The sequence below is a fragment of the Lynx canadensis genome, chromosome A2 (assembly GCF_007474595.2).
Source record: "Lynx canadensis isolate LIC74 chromosome A2, mLynCan4.pri.v2, whole genome shotgun sequence".
Classification (NCBI taxonomy): domain Eukaryota; kingdom Metazoa; phylum Chordata; class Mammalia; order Carnivora; family Felidae; genus Lynx; species Lynx canadensis.
The window spans coordinates 56,724,592-56,740,966 of NC_044304.2; the positions used below are offsets into that span (position 1 = coordinate 56,724,592).

Here is a 16,375-nt window from a genome sequence, read left to right on the forward strand (position 1 = left end):
AAAAGATTTAAAAAATTTTTTAAAAAAGGATCAAGTCTGAACTTAAAAGCCCCTATTTTTGGACTTTTTTTCCTTTTTAGCTGGATTGCTAGATTCTGAAATCTAGGGTGGGTGGAACGAGAAGAGAAGCCAATGTTAATCTATTTAATCTTACTTAAAAATACATCCTTTTTATTGACTTCATCATTTTATGAAGGAGGAAGAAACTGAGATCCTGTGATATGTCTTGCCTAAGGTGCAATGGCAGTGATGGAGTGGGAAGAACAGGATAACGTGTCTTGTCTGAAGATACGTTGCTAGGCAGAAAGATTCCTTAGACAAATCCAAAATATTGAGACTGGGGCACCTGGGTGGCTCAGTCGGTTGAGCATCCGACTCTTGATTTCAGTTCAGGTCATGATTTCACAGCTTGTAAGTTCAAGCCCCATATCGGGCTCCAAGCTGACAGTGGGCAGCCTGCTTGGGATTCCCTGTCCCTCTCTCTCTCTCTCTCTCAAAAGAAATACGCTTTAAAAAAAAAAAAAAAAAAGAGCTTCAGAATATTCAGACTGATGGTTCCACCTGAGAGGGAATAGCACATGCATACGACGAGAACCTGGGTACCAGGTGCTGCACTTGCCCTCTAATGCAATCTTGACCTAAAGGTGCTGTCGCCTTGGATGAGTTGGCAGGGGTGGAGAGTGAGAGACGACCTGATGGGGCTCCTGACCTTATCTGTTAGACTCATTTGGCCATATTTCAGGTCAGTCAGTAATGGGGGAAAAGAACACAAAGAGGGCTACGCGTCTCTCTTGACCTCGCCTCCCCTTCCATCTCAGGAAGACGGCAGAGGAAGAGGGATAAGAAGACGCGGGATCAGGAGCCAGTTGGAGAGGCCCCGAGTCTGGCTTCGCTATTTAGGGCTGTGTGACCTTCAGTATGCTTGTAAAATGGACATAAAGTAACAACGCTGAACGCCCAGGCGGATTTGGAGAATTCAATAACACAGCACAGGTGAAGTACATGAAACAGTGTCTGGCATAAAAAAGCGCTAAGGGGGCGCCTGGGTGGCTCAGTCGGTTGGGCGTCCGACTTCAGCTCGGGTCACGATCTCGCAGTCCGTGAGTTCCAGCCCCGCGTCAGGCTCTGGGCTGACGGCTCAGAGCCTGGAGCCTGCTTCCGATTTTGTGTCTCCCTCTCTCTCTGCCCCTCCCCCGTTCACGCTCTGTCTCTCTCTGTCTCAAAAAAAAAAAAAAAAAAAAGCGCTAAGTATTAGCTGCTACTATCACGGTCTTTGGGGCACTGGCTCCAGTGACCAAGACGGGGCTTAATAATACCAGTGTGGTTGCCTGGGACTCAATTAATGTGTCTGATGAATGTGATGGGCTCTTGGAATGATGGCTGTATTTACGCTGTACCTGACCGTACTTCAGTGTTTTCTTTGAAACTTGGGAGGTATTTTTGTCAACACTGGTTGCCATAACAAATAAACCCGAAATGTCAGTGGCTTACTACAACGGCTATCTCTTGCTCGTGTAGCAGCTCAACATGGGTGTCCCTATTCTGTGGCTGGCTGTTCTCCATATGGTTGATTCAAAGACCTAGGCCCCTTCCGTCTTGTGCTGCCGTCCCTGGGGCCCAGAGCCCCCAGCTTCCAGCTGGTAGAAGAGAGGATGCTTTCATTTCTTAAAACAACAGAAGTCACACATCACTTCCATTCACACTGGGTTGGTGCGAACGTCATTCTGGATGCAGGGGGCCGGGGGAACGTAGTCCCAGGCTGGCAGCTGCCTTGCACTGACAGATGGATGCTAAGGATGTGGCAGGGCTTTTGGGGCCACTCTTTTGGCTAATGCACCGCTTCCAAGTCGTAGGCAATATGGTTGAGGCTCCGAGGCGAATCACACAGCCGGCAAGTGACAGAGTTGGGGCTCGGTCTCTCTTGAAGCCTCGTGTTGTTCTCACATCTTGCGTCTCTCCTCTACCTATACCACAGACTGTGCTGTCAAGTCTAAGGGGCTTCCCCAAAATGTTTAACTGTGCCAGGCTCCTATCATTTACAAAACTATTGATTCCAAACCGTAGCGAAAGCTGTGGGCGTATGGGTTCTAAGACACAGCCTCAGTCCTGCAGTCACTATTAGGCCCTACTTATTTCTAATAAGTGTACCAAGGATCACAACATGTCTTGTATTAGTCTGTGAGGGCTGCTCTAATAAAAACACACACTAAGAAGAAGAAGTTCGGCCTCAAAATTGGAATGTCAGCTCCTGCTTGAGTTTCCAAGTGTGTTGGCATGCCTACAGTTTGACTCGCCAGTCCCTACAATCATGGAAGTCAAGGCTTTGACATAAATCTCTCAACATATATTTTAAAGAAAGAAAAGAACTGCAGACCAGGTGGCTTAAACAATCCATGGTCTCGTAGTTCTGGAGGCTAGAAATCCAAGATCAAGGTGTCAGCAGGGTTGGTTCCTTCTGGGGGCTGAGAAGAAAATCTGCCCCAAGCTTGTATCCTAGCTTCTTGTGGGTTGCTGGCAATCTCTGGTGTTTCTTGGCTTATGGAAATGTCAACCCAGTCTCGGTCTCCATTCTCACATGGGGTTCTCCTAAAGGCACCAGTCATATTTGATTAGGGGTCACACTGCTCTAGTGTGACTCATCCTAACTTAGCTAATTACAGCAGCAACAGAATACAACAGGAAGTCCTCTTTCCAAATAAGGTCATATTCTTCAGTACTAGAGGGTAGGACTTCAACAAATGAATCTTGGGGGTACACAATTCAACTCGTAACACTCTATTACCTTTGTGGCTTTTAAACCAATGACTTCCATATTTCTGTAAGAACTAATGTATCCCAAATGGGAACAAATATACATCAAAAAGGGAGTAGCCCCTACTAGGGGCGCCTGGGTGGCTCAGTCCGTTAAGCCTCCGACTTCGGCTCAGGTCATGATCTCCCGGTTCGTGGGAGCCTTGTATATATTTAGAAGCCTGCCCAGATTCTGTGTCTCTAAGTAACACAGGTTGCATTAGATACTTGCAAAGATTTTGCAACCGGAAAAGTTTTTGAGCTTTTTTCCCCTGATGTTGTGTCATCAAGTCAACCTTTTATTGGGCCGGGCCGGCAAAGCACGCTGAGACCGACTGCGATTTCCCACTCTTCTCCAGGAGTTCACAGGGTGGTGGCAGAAAGCGTTTTCCAATACTGTGTCAATGCCAGAATCAGGGTACAAGCACAAACAAGAAATGTTCCTGGAGGAGGCTGACTTAAAACCACGAGAGAATGCCCACTTGCCGCGGGTCAGGCAGGCATCGCTGCACAAGGACCTGGGGTGCTACGGGGCTGTCGGCCCTCCTCCCTGGGCCCCATCGCCTTGCCCGTCCCGTCCAAGTGTACACACCCCTTCTCGGTTCCCTCTGGAGCTTCTCTTCCTCCGCCTGCCTTTTAAGTTGCTGTTTCCCAGGGAGAGTTTTGTAACTCAGGATTATATCCAGACCCCTTTCTGGCAGAACAAGCTTTTTATTTTCCTCTTGCAAAGTAAGGATATGTAACATACACGAAAGCCACGAATCAAAAGGAATCCACCATTCACTTTTTTAAAAAACATTACGCCTACTGAGCTCCCCCCAGAGATAAACCAATACTGTAAATTCCTCCCGCCCCATTTCCTTTTCTTTCGCTATGCGGCGTCCTCAGCGCCACAACTGGCCAGAGGGAGCTGGGTGTCCCTGAGAAGTTTCCCCCGGCTGGCAGGGACGCAACCACCCACCGGCATTTGAAAACAAACACTTCGCAGCAGCCCCTCGAAGCCGAGCACGAAGCCGCCAACACGGCAGCAACCCCACCCCCTGCGACCTCCCCCTTCCCGGCCGAAGGCCGCGCAAGCGCAGAGGCGGCGGGCGGGGCGGAGCAGACCGGCGGCTGGGCTCAGGCCGGTGACGTCATCCGGCGGCGCGAGCCGCGTGCACGTGACCGGGGCTCCAAAAAGGAGGTCTCCGACGCGGGGGTGGCGCGGTCGACTTCAGCAGCATGAGTGCGGTGGCGCTCCTCTTGCGCAGGGCGGCGGCGGCGCGTGCCTGCCGGGCCCTGGTGGTCTTCGCAGCGAGCCGGCGCCTGCTGCGCACTAGTCCGCCGAGCCGGGCTTTCGCCAAGGAACTCTTCCTGGGCAAAATCGAGAAGGTAACGCCGAGTCCTGGTCGACCCTTGAGCTCTTGCCTCTCGCTTTTTGCCCTTTAGCAGAAAAGAGGGGTCGGAGTGAGTGAGAGTCCCCATACCTGGCTGACATATACCCGTCGGGGCGGCGGGGGTGGAGGGGCGTGCTAAAGTTCCCAAGTTCCTGAGCCCCGCTGGAATCTTTCCAGGGAAGGGGAAGAGTCCCGGGGACGGGGTCCTGAGAATCCATCTGTGGTTGTGACGTATGTTCCAGCTAATTCTTGTTAGCTCAATTTGGGAAACCCTAGGCGAGGTGGTCACTCGACTCGGCGTTCTGGCCCCGGAATGTGCGGTGGTTCCTATCTGATTCCTAAAACACAGCTCAGACCCTGGCGCTCTTCTGTCCTCTTCCAGGGGCCCCTTAGCTTTCACGGCTTGAGTTCCAGCGCGTCCCTCTGTCACTCAGGCTCCCAGGCTCCCCGGCAGTCTGGCTTCAAGTTGCCTTCCCCATCCCTTCCCTTCCATAGGTCGTACAACCCTGTCAGCAGTAACAGCTACATTATCAACCACACTCACTGTCCTCTTAGGGATTTGACCTTGGTCCTTGGTCCTGTAACTTTGAGCCTCAGTGCTTTCAGCCTTAAAGTGGAGCTAGTGATGTGTGCTGTCTCACACAGATGTGTTGTAAAGTGACATTTATAGTGTGTGGAAATGCTTTGTAAACTGTCAGGTGCCGTGCCGATCCAGGAGGCAGCAGGGTAGGTAATTAATGCCGGCTTCACTCACCACTTGGGTTAGTCACTTCACTTTCCCGTGCCTGAGTGTACTAATCTACAAAATAGTAAAAGTAGTACTTGCCCACTCCTAAAAGTGCAGTGTAAAGCAGACATTTGTGTCAAATGCTCTGAGGTAGGCTGAAATGTTGGCTGATACTGTATTATTTAAAGTTACTCCCTGGTGTTTTCTTTTAGATTGTCCCTCTAATCAGGCATTACAGTTGCAGAAGCTGAAATTCAGAGTGGTTTGCCCTGCTAGGAAGTACAAACCCAGGTTTCAACATTTGAGAAACCATTTTTCCCAGAACCTGGGGCCATTGGGCACTCAGCCCTGGGATGTCATGCCTTCCAGCACACGAGTGAAAAAACCCCCGAATCTTTCATGCATCTCTTTCTCGAAGCCTCTTGCACCACCTCCCCTGTCTTCACACCCACCTGTCAACTTTGCTTCTTGTTTCACTGAGAAAGTACATACAGTCGGGTGAGAACCTCCTCCGCCACATTTACCCCTCTTCCCCACACATGCCCATACGGTCTACGCTCTTTCTGTGGACAAACTATCTACTCTTGGCAAAGACCAACCTCATCACTAGATCCCCTGCCTTCTCACCTACTCAGGGGCATTCATTGATCCAGTAATTCTCTCCTTTCTCATCTACATCAGTGATTGTTTCCTCTCTGCTGCGTCTTGCCCCCATACCATTCAGGCTTCTGTCCTTAACAATCTGCTAAAACTGCTCTCCTGCATCAGTGGTGACCTCCCTGTTGTCAAATCTAGTGGTATTTTCTCATCTTACTTGACCCATCTCTGGCATTTGACACAGTTCATCACTCCCGGCTTCTAAAAAAAAAAAAAATCTCTTCTGGCTTTTATGTTTACTTCGTTAGCTAATGCTTCTCTGTCGCTTTTCCTGGTTCTTTCTTGGCTCCTTACCCTGTAAACAGTGGCCAGTCTGACTAGCCCAGTCAGAGTTGGGAATTTTTTTTTTTCTTTTTGTCTAGGTTTTTAATTTTAGTTCCAGTATAGTTAACATGCGGTGTTATGTTAGTTTCAAGTGTACAATACAGTGATTCAGCAGTTCTGATCATTACTCAGTTCTCATCATGGTAAATGTACACTTTAATTCCCATCACCTATTTTAACCATCCCCCCTACATACCTCCCCTGTAGTAACCATCCGTTTAGTCTCTGTAGTTCAGAGTCTTTTTCTTAGTTTGCATCTTTCTCTTGTTTCCCTTTGCTCATTTGTTTTGTTTCTTAAATTCCACATGAGTGAAATCATATGGCATTTGTCTTTCTCTGGCTTATTTCACTTAGCATAATACTCTCTAGCTCCTTCCATGTTGCCAATAGCAAGATTTCATTTTCTTCTGGGTGAATAATATTTCATTGTACACTTATGCCACATCTTTTTCCATTCAACTATCGAAGGGCACTTGGGCTGCTTCCATAAGTTGGCCATTGTAAGTAATGCTGCAATAAATACAGGGTTGTGTGTATCTTTTTGAATTAGTGTTTTTGTATATTTTGGGTAAATCCCCAGTAGTTCGATTACTGGATTGTAGGGTGGTCCTATTTTTAACCTTTTTTTTTTTTTTTTAAAGTAATCTCTATACCAAATGTGGGCTTGAATTCATGACCCCAAGGTCACGAGTCAGATGCTCTACCAACAGAGTCAGCCAGGCTCCCCTAACTTTTTATTTTTTTATTTTATTTTTTTAATTACAGTATAGTTAACATAACACTATTATATTAGTTTCAGGTGTATCTTTTTTCTTTTTTTTAGTTGAAGTATAGTTGACACACAACGTTACATTAGTTGCAGGTGTACAACATAGTGATTTGACAAGTCTATATTTAGGCTCGTCACAAGTGTAGCTGCCATCTGTCACCATACAACAGTGTTAGAATACCATTGACCATGTTCCCTTTGCCGTACCTTTCATCCCTGGAAACCTATACCTCCCACTCCTCTTCACCTATTTGGCCCATTCTCCTACCTCCTTCTCTGGCACCCTTTAGTTCTCTGTATTTATGGGTCTGTTTTTCAGAGTTGGAGTTTTCTGAGACTCCGTCTATAGACTTCTCTTTTTATCCACAATTCTTCCTTTAATCTAATTTAGTATTGTGGCTTTAAATACTGTCAATATCCTGGGGCGCCTGGGTGACTCAGTTGGTAAGCGTCAGACTTCAGCTTAGGTCATGATCTCACGGTTCGTGAGTTTGAGCCCCGCATCGGGCTCTGTGCTGACAGCTCAGAGCCTGGAGTCTGCTTCAGATTCTGTGTCTCCCTCTCTCTCTGCTCCTAACCCACTCACACTCTCTCTTACAAAAATAAATAAACATTAAAAAAAAAATTAAATACTGTCAATATCCTGGTGACTCAGATCTATTTCTCCAGTTCAGACTTACTGAACTCTAGGCTCTTGATCTCTGCCTTTATACTCAAAAGCTCCACTTAGATGTCTAATATGCACCTCAGATTTAGCATACTAAAATTGAGTTCCTGGTCTTTCCACCCAATCTTATTCCTCCCACCAGTCCTCTTTATCATAGATGGTGGGGCCTCTGTTCCACTTGTTCAGGCCAAACGCCTGGAGTCTCCTTTGATGCCTCTTATTCTCGTAATCCACATCTAAGCCAACAGCAAATCCTGTTTTCTCTACTTTCGGGATATATTTAGAATGTGACCACTTTTAAGCCCTTCCACTGCTACTGCCCTGATTCAGGCCAACCTCCTCTCTCACAGCATCATTAGGGTTTGAGCAGAAACATAGCATCTGAGATGCTAAGAATCTCAGAAGAGAGAAAAACCTTCAAGATCCTCTAGGCCTGTAGCTGTCACACTGCCCGCAGTTCGACCCTTGCTATTCAAGGAAGTGTCCCAGCAGCTACTGCAGGGACCAGTGGAGAGTCGAATGGGAGGCGTGTGGGTGACCTCCCCATACCCCACCACAGCAGCTTCACTTTTACCTGTTTTTCATATTTGGCTTCTGTAGTAGATTTATTTGAAAAACAGGTTCCACTGCTTTAAGAATGTTAAAACTACTGAATCGAAATTAAGCCTAACATCTATAAGGCACCCCATTAGGTTTTTGAACTTTGCTATCAGAGATCTGTTCTTAAATGCACATGAGATCTCTCTTCCTGTAGCAGTCCTACAAATCCAAATCCAAAGGGTTTTGGTTATAGGTGCGGCCAGTTAGCTCAGGCTGTTCTCTTGCTCACTGGTACCAGCACTGAATAATCTTCCTCTAGCACAGCCTAATGCACAAGGCCCACGGGAACTAATGAGGCTGTGAAGGGCCTGGTTTGAGCCTCTAGATGCTCTGCTAAGCAACCGGTTTTGTTCTGAGACGATGAAAATCTCATCGTATTTTCCTTCTAGACCATCTTGAGGGCAGAGTAAGGGATGGCCTGGGGGCGGGGGACAGGAATTCCTCTAAGTCTGCTGTCATTTTTGGATAGGGATCCACCACAAGCCTGGAATCATGGGTCCTGAGAGGAGAGAACAGACCTGGGAGCATGTTGCTAGAGCAGACAGGCTTCAGTGGCTGATGAGCCACACGAGAGGCTGGAGGGGGAAGACTGAGGACTCCTCTGCTTTGAAGACCTTTCTTGAACACTTGGTGGGAGGTGCCATGAGGAGAGGCAGGGCTCCTGGAGGCTGGCAGCCTGTGATCGGCGACCCCACTTCTCAAGTCCCAAGTACTTGTGCTGTGCTGGCAGCTGAGGGGTAGCAGGAGCCCAGAAAGCCAGAGGGGCTAAGAGCACAGCAGGAGATTTTAGGCAGTATATGGTGATGACCCAGTGAGGAATCCTAGACCGGCCGGAAACATTGGGTACTTGACAGTTTGAGACAGAGACTTGAAGCTCAGCTGTTTTCCAGGCTGTGAGGCGGAGACCAGAGCAGAGCCGGTATCTCATATGGATAATCAGTTACTTTGGGTTCCAGGATACACCTTGTCTCTTGAGAGCCTCACCTTCTGAAGTGTCCTCTGTAACAGAAGAGAAACTGACACTGAGAAAGGCCAAGTCGCACATGTAAGTGGCAGAGTCAGAGTTGAATTCAGGCTGATTTGGCTCAACCTGCAGTGGCCCTCCCTACAGGTAGCAGGTGTTATCAAACAGGAGGGATGGAGGCTGGCGTACGCATCCGGGTGAGAACCTGGCGGGATGCGCGGCCTTGTCACCATAGTGTATTCTTGTCGGCGTAACATCTTTGAACTCACAAAATAACCAGTGTAGAATTTTACGTATCGGTAGAGAGCTTTCCCGTCTATTCCTTTTCACAATCCTCACGACACCATTGAGTAAATACTACCTGCGTGTTATGGATGGCATACGAAGAGGTGAAGGGGGTTGGCCAAGACCACCCAGTTAGCAGGCTGCAAAGCAGGGAACAAAACCCAAGGCTTTGAAGTGTTGGGGCCCTTTGCTTTGTGGGACACTCCACATAACTTGTTGCTGATTGGGAAAGCCGATCCAAATCCAGAATAAACCTGCTCAAGTTGGAGGGAGGATCTCCATGGGTGGTGGAGTCCTGCGCACAACTCCTGTTCTAGAATTTGCATTCTGACTTCTTCAGTGCGTAAGACCTCGCCTACTGGACACAGAATCTACCAACTGTTTCCTACCTCTGCCTTTTTTTTTTTTTTTTTTTTTTTTTTTTTTTTGAGAGCGAGCGGGGGGAGGGTGGAGCAGAGAGAGAGAGAGCATGAGAATCTCCAGCAGGCTCCACACTCCATGCAGAATCATGGCCTGAGCCAAAAGAGTCAGAGTCCAACCAACTGAGCCACCCCGGCGCCCTGTTTCCTCCCCTTTTGGCTGATATTACCACTCTGGGAGGTTGTTAACAATTAAATTTTTAGTCAATGTTTATCATTTTTAGAAAGAAGTTTTCCCATTTCCAGAAGTTAGCCAAGATGAACTTAATGAAATCAATCAGTTTGTGGGACCTGTAGAAAAATTCTTCACTGAAGAGGGTATGTATGATCTTTATCGTTACTCATTTCCATTTTAAGGATGGTTGTTTAGATATTTACATTAGAAGCAATACTCATATGGGAGCTGTCTTGAATATCATTAATCATGGAGAAATAATATCTATTGATAATATGTTGCTTTAAGAATCATCCCAGTTTATAAATGCTATTTAATTACAAGGCATCTAGTTTAGTGCTTCTCGATGTTTCTGTGATGAAGGATCACTGTTAAACATTTCCAAACTGTTGCAGACCAACACTTTCATAAACTATAATAAAATGAACAACTAGAAAAATGAGAAGAAAAATAACCAAAGATCTATAGAATATAAATCCATTGATCATGTGCTTGGTTGTGTGGCAATATAAAAATGCTGTAAATGTTTTTAAAGGTTTACTCTCTATTAGCTCATTAGGAACCGGGAATAGTCCGGCAGCCTGCAGAGCTCAGGTTTTGAGGGCCCCAGTACTGCCTGCGGGATGCCTCCCTTAGAGCTGGCAGCCAGCCCTGGGATGGAGCTGCGGCCCCTCAGCGGACAGAGCTCTCTGGGGAGCTCAGTGATGATTCACACACAGCCGGGACTACCTCTCTAGCACTGAGGACTCCAGAGTTCTTTTTGATGTGGGTTTTCTCTAGGGACATGTGCCCTGCTAGAAGATCAAAACTGAGAAATTTAAAAATTACTGTGTTCATTTATTACTTTATTTAAAATTATGAAAAAAGCCCATTACATGTTAACAGAAACAATATTTTAAATGACAAATAATATTTCCTTTTTTAAATTATTTTTTAATTTTTTAATTTTTTTTTTTTTTTTTTTTTTTTGAGAGCGAGAGCGCAAGCTGGAGAAAGGGGCAGAGTGGGAGAGAGAGAGGGAGAGAGGGGTAGAATCATAAGTAGGCTCAATGCTCAGCACAGAGCCCAGTGCAGGGCTTGATCCCACGACCCTGGTTTCATGACCTGAGCCAAAATCAAGAGTTGGACGCACGGGGTGCCTGGGTGGCTCAGTTGATTGAGCGTCCTTCGGCTCAGGTCACAATCTTGCAGTTCGTGAGTTCGAGCCCCGTGTCGAGCTCTGTGCTGACAGCTTGGAGCCTGGAGCCTGCTTCGGATTCTGTGTCTCCCTCTCTCTCTGCCCCTACCATGCTCACACTCTGTCTCTTTCTCAAAGATAAACATTATTAAAAAAAAAAAAAAGTTGGATGCTCAACTGACTGAGCCACCCAGGTGCCCCTAATATTTAATTCCAAACAAAAATAGGAGTGGTATGGTTTTACAGTTTTGCAGATCTTTTAAATATTTGGCTTATTGTTATATGCAACAGATATCAGAATCTAACTGGAACCAGAATCCAGCTGGATTCTCAGAACTGTTTCTGCATTTAATCTATGATATATTTCATGTAGTCCTTGGAAAACCCCACTGTATACTCATGACAGAAATAGAATTAAAAAGGCAAAGAAAATTTTACCATTGCTAAAATAGCTTTGGCCCTGTGGACTCCCTGGAAGTGTCTTAGTCCTCCCCTCTCCACCCCTCCCCCCCCACACATTTTGAGAAATTTTGTATCACTAAGTGTTGTTACGTTGCTAGTTTTAAAAGTTGCTTAGGGGGCGCCTGGGTGGCGCAGTCGGTTAAGCGTCCGACTTCAGCCAGGTCACGATCTCATGGTCTGTGAGTTCGAGCCCCGCGTCAGGCTCTGGGCTGATGGCTCGGAGCCTGGAGCCTGTTTCCGATTCTGTGTCTCCCTCTTTCTCTGCCCCTCCCCCGTTCATGCTCTGTCTCTGTCTGTCCCAAAAATAAATAAAAACGTTGAAAAAAAATTAAAAAAAAAAAAAAGTTGCTTAGTTGTGTATAAATATCTTTTATTTAGATATACTTCTGTTTTTGGTTTAGTGATTATCTTCTTGTATCTTTTCTTAGTTCCTTGCTCTTTTACTTAAACTTTTACTATGTGATTTGTCAGGGTTTTCATAAGCTTTATGGAGGTGTAATTTGCACATATTTAAAGGGTAATGTCTGATAAATTCTGATATATATGTACTCCCAAGGGACCATCAACACAATTACGTTAATAAACCTATCCATTACCCCTCAATGTTTTCTCATGCCCTTTTCATCCCCTCCTGTCCCCAGGCAACCAGTGATCTGATGTCTGTTGTAGATAAGTTTGCGTTTCCTGGAGTTCTGTTTAAGTGGAATTCTACATTACGTATGTTTTTGTCTAGCTGCTTTCAGTATAACTTTTGAGTTTTCGTCTGTGTTGTGTGTACTAATAGTTCATCCCTTTTAATGCCACGTAGTATTTCTTTGTGTGGATATACCATAGTTTATTCATTCACCTATTAATTGACATTCATTATGCATCCAGACTTTAGCTATCACAAAAGGTGTTGTGAGTGTTTTCTATGAGTCTGGTGCACATATGCTCACATTTCTCTTGGGAAAATACGAAGGTGTGGAATGTCTGGATTACAAGATAGGTTCACATTTAACTTTATCCACCAAACTGTTTTCCACTGTGGTTACCACTTAACATTCCCACTAGTGGAGTATTATACTTGCCGTTGCTCCGCATTTTCACTAACACTTCATATGGTCTGTCTTCTATTTTAGCCGCTTTAGTGGGTGTCTTGTGGTAACTCATTGTGGCTATACTTTTCATTTCCCTGATCACTGATAATGTTAGGCATCTTATGTGCTTACCTGCAATCTGTGTATCTTTTTTGGTGAAATGTCTTTCAGGTATTTTATACATTAAAAAAAAATGGGATTGTCTTACTGTTGAGTTATAAGAAGTCTTTATTCTCAGTGCTAGTTTTCTGCCCAATATCTGTTTAGCAAAATTTTTCTCCTTCTAGTCTGTGGTTTGACTTTTCATTTTATCTTTTTTTTTCTTTTTTTTAATTCATTTTTTTAACTTACATCCAAGTTAGCATATAGTGCAACAGTGATTTCAGGAGTAGATTCCTTAATGCCCCTGACCCATTTGGCCCATCCCCCCTCCCACAACCCTCCAGTAACCCTCTGTTTGTTCTCCATATTTAAGAGTTTCTTTTGTTTTGTCTCCCTCCCTGTTTTTATATTATTTTTGCTTCCCTTCCTTTGTGTTCATCTGTTCTGTGTCTTAAAGTCCTCCTATGAGTGAAGTCATATGGTATTTGGCTTTTTCTGACTAATTTTGCTTAGCATAATACTCTCTAGTTCCATCCACAAAGTTGCAAATGGCAAGATTTCATTCTTTTTGATTGCTGAGTAATACTCCTTTGTATATATGTACCACATTTTCTTTATCCATTCATCCATCAGTGGACATTTGGGTTCTTTCCATACTTTGGCTATTGTCGATCGTGCTGCTATAAACATGGGGGTGCATGTGCCCCTTCCAAACAGCATCCCTGTATCCCTTGGATAAATACCTACTAGTGCAATTGCTGGGTCATAGGGTAGTTCTATTTTTAATTTTTTGAAGAACCTCCATGCTGTTTTCCAGAGTGGCTGCCCCAGTTTGCGTTCCCATGAGCAGTGCAAGAGAGATCCTCCTTCTCCACATCCTCACCAACATCTGTTGTTGACTGAGTTGTTAATGTTAGCCATTCTGACTGGCGTGAGGTGGTATCTCATTGTGGTTTTGATTTGTACTTCCCTGATGATGAGTGATGTTGAGCATTTTTTCATGTGTTACTTGACCATTTGGATGTCTTCTTTGGAGAAGTGTCTATTCCTCTCTTTTGCCCATTTCTTCACTGGATTGTTTGTTTTTTGGGTGTTGAGTTTGACAAGTTCTTTAGAGATTTTGGATACTAACCCTTTATCTGATACGTCATTTGCAAATATCTTCTCCCATTCTGTCGGTTGCCTTTTAGTTTTGCTGATTGTTTCCTTTGCTGTGCAGAAGGTTTTTATTTTGATGAGGTCCCAATAGTTCATTTTTGCTTTGGTTTCCCTTGCCTCTGGAGACGTGTTGAGTAAGAAGTTGTTGCAGCCAAGATCGGCCTGCTTTCTCCTCAAAGATTTTGATGGCTTCCTGTCTTACATTGAGGTCTTTCATCCATTTTGAGTTTATTTTTGTCTATGGTGTAAGAAAGTGATCCAGGTTCGGGGCGTCTGGGTGGTTCAGTCGGTTAGGCGGCCGACTTCGGCTCAGGTCATGATCTCACGGTCCATGAGTTCGAGCCCCGCGTTGGGCTCTGTGCTGACAGCTCAGAGCCTGGAGCCTGTTTCAGATTCTGTGTCTCCCTCTCTCTCTGCCCCTCCCCTGTTCATGCTCTGTCTCTCTCTGTCTCAAAAATAAATAAATGTTAAAAAAAAAAAATTAAAAAAAAAAAAGTGGTCCAGGTTCATTTTTCTGCATGTTGCTGTCCAGTTTTCGCAGCACCACTTGCTGAAGAGACTGTCTTTATTCCATTAGATACTCCTTCCTGCTTTGTCAAAGATTAGTTGGCCATACGTTTGTGGGTCCATTTCTGGGTTCTCTGTTCTGTTCCATTGATCTGAGTGTCTGTTCTTGTGCCAGTACCATACTGTCTTGATGATTACAGCTTTGTAATACAGCTTGAAGTCCGGGATTGTGACCCCTCCTGCGTTGGTTTTCTTTTTGAAGATTGCTTTGGCTCTTTGGGGTCTTTTCTGGTTCCATACAAATTTTAGGATTGTTTGCTCTAGTTCTAGGAAGAATGCTGGTGTTATTTTGATAGGGATGGCACTGAATATGTAGATTGCTTTAGGTAGTGTTGACATTTTAACAATATTTTTTCTTCTTATCCAGGAACATGGAATCTTTTTCCATTTTTTTGTGTCTTCTTCAGTTTCTTTCATAAGCTTTCTATAGTTTTCAGTGTAGAGATTTTTCACCTCTTTGGTTAGATTTATTCCTAGGTATTTTATGGTTTTGGGTGCAATTGTAAATGAGATCGATTCCTTGATTTCTCTTTCTGTTGTTTCATTGTTGGTGTATAGGAATGCAACCAATTTCTGTGCATTGATTTTGTATCCTGAAACTTTCCTGAATTCATGAATCAGTCTAGCAGTTTTTTGGTGGAATCTTTTGGGTTTTCCGTATAGAGTATCTGCAAAGAGGGAAAGTTTGACTTCCTCCTGGCCGATTTAGATGCCTTTTATTCCTTTGTGTTGTCTGATTGCTGAGGCTAAGACTTCCAATACTATGTTGGATAACAATGGCAAGAGTGGACATCCCTGTTTTATTCCTGACCTTAGGGGGAAAGCTCTCAGGTTTTCCCCATTGAGGGTGATATTAGTATTGGGTCTTTCATACATGGCTTTTACGATCTTGAGGTGTAATCCTTCTATCCCTACTTTCTTGAGGGTTTTTATCAAGAAAGGATGTTGTATTTTGTCAGATGCTTTCTCTGCATGTATTGAGAGGATCATATGATTCTTGTCCTTTCTTTTATTGACGTGATGAGTCACACTGATTGTTTTGCGGATATTGAACCAGCCCTGCATCCCAGGCATAAATCCCACTTGGTCATGGTGGATAATTTTTTAAATGTATTGTTGGATCTGGTTGGCTAATATCTTGTTGAGGATTTTTGCATCCATGTTCATCAGGGAAATTGGTGTGTAGTTCTCCTTTTTAGTGGGGTCTTGTCTGGTTTTGGAATCAAGGTAATGCTGGCCTCATAGAATAAGTTTGGAAATTTTCCTTCCATTTTTGTTTTTTGGAACAGCTTCCAAAAAATAGGTATTAACTCTTCTTTAATTGTTTGGTAGAATTTCCCTGGAAAGCCATCTGACCCTGGACTCTTGTTTTTTGGGAGATTTTTGATTACTAATTCGATTTCTTTACTGGTTGTGGGTCTGTTCAAATTTTCTATTTCTTCCTGTTTCAGTTTTGGTAGTGTATAGGTTTCTAGGAATTTGTCCATTTCTTCCAGATTGCCCATTTTACTGGTGTATAATTGCTCATAATATTCTCTTATTATTGTTTTTATTTCTGCTATGTTGGTTGTGATCTCTCCTCTTTCATACTTGATTTTATTTATTTGGGTCCTTTCCTTCTTCTTTTTGATCAAACTGGCTAGTGGTTTATCAGTTTTGTTCATTCTTTCAAAGGACCAGCTTCTGGTTTCATTGATCATTTTATCTTTTTGAAGAGCAAAAGTTGGGGCACCTTGGTAGCTCAGTCAGTTAAGCATCTGACTCTGGATTTCAGCTCAGGTCATTATCTCACAGTTCATGAGATCGAGCCCCGCATTGAGCTGTGCGTTGACAGCACAGAGCCTGCCTGGGATTCTCTCTGCCCCTCCCCCACTCTTAAAATAAATAAATAGGGGCGCCTGGGTGGCGCAGTCGGTTAAGCGTCCGACTTCAGCCAGGTCACGATCTCGCGGTCCGTGGGTTCGAGCCCCGCGTCAGGCTCTGGGCTGATGGCTCAGAGCCTGGAGCCTGTTTCCGATTCTGTGTCTCCCTCTCTCTCTGCCCCTCCCCCGTTCATGCTCTGCCTCTCTCTGTCCCA

General features: G+C 44.7%; 1 protein-coding gene across 2 annotated transcripts in view; it reads left to right on the forward strand.

Annotated features, from left to right (window-relative positions):
* Positions 1-3,932: 3,932 nt before the first annotated feature.
* The window catches only part of ACAD9 (acyl-CoA dehydrogenase family member 9), a 47,914-nt gene continuing 35,471 nt past the window's right edge, over positions 3,933-16,375 (forward strand). The window contains exons 1-2 of one of the 2 annotated variants that reach the window (XM_030307514.2): positions 3,933-4,161; positions 9,803-9,896. In XM_030307514.2, the coding sequence (XP_030163374.1) occupies positions 4,012-4,161; positions 9,803-9,896 (244 nt within the window). In that variant the 5' untranslated portion in view covers positions 3,933-4,011. The remainder of the gene's footprint in view (positions 4,162-9,802; positions 9,897-16,375) is intronic. The other variant, XM_030307515.1, reaches the window with a different exon arrangement.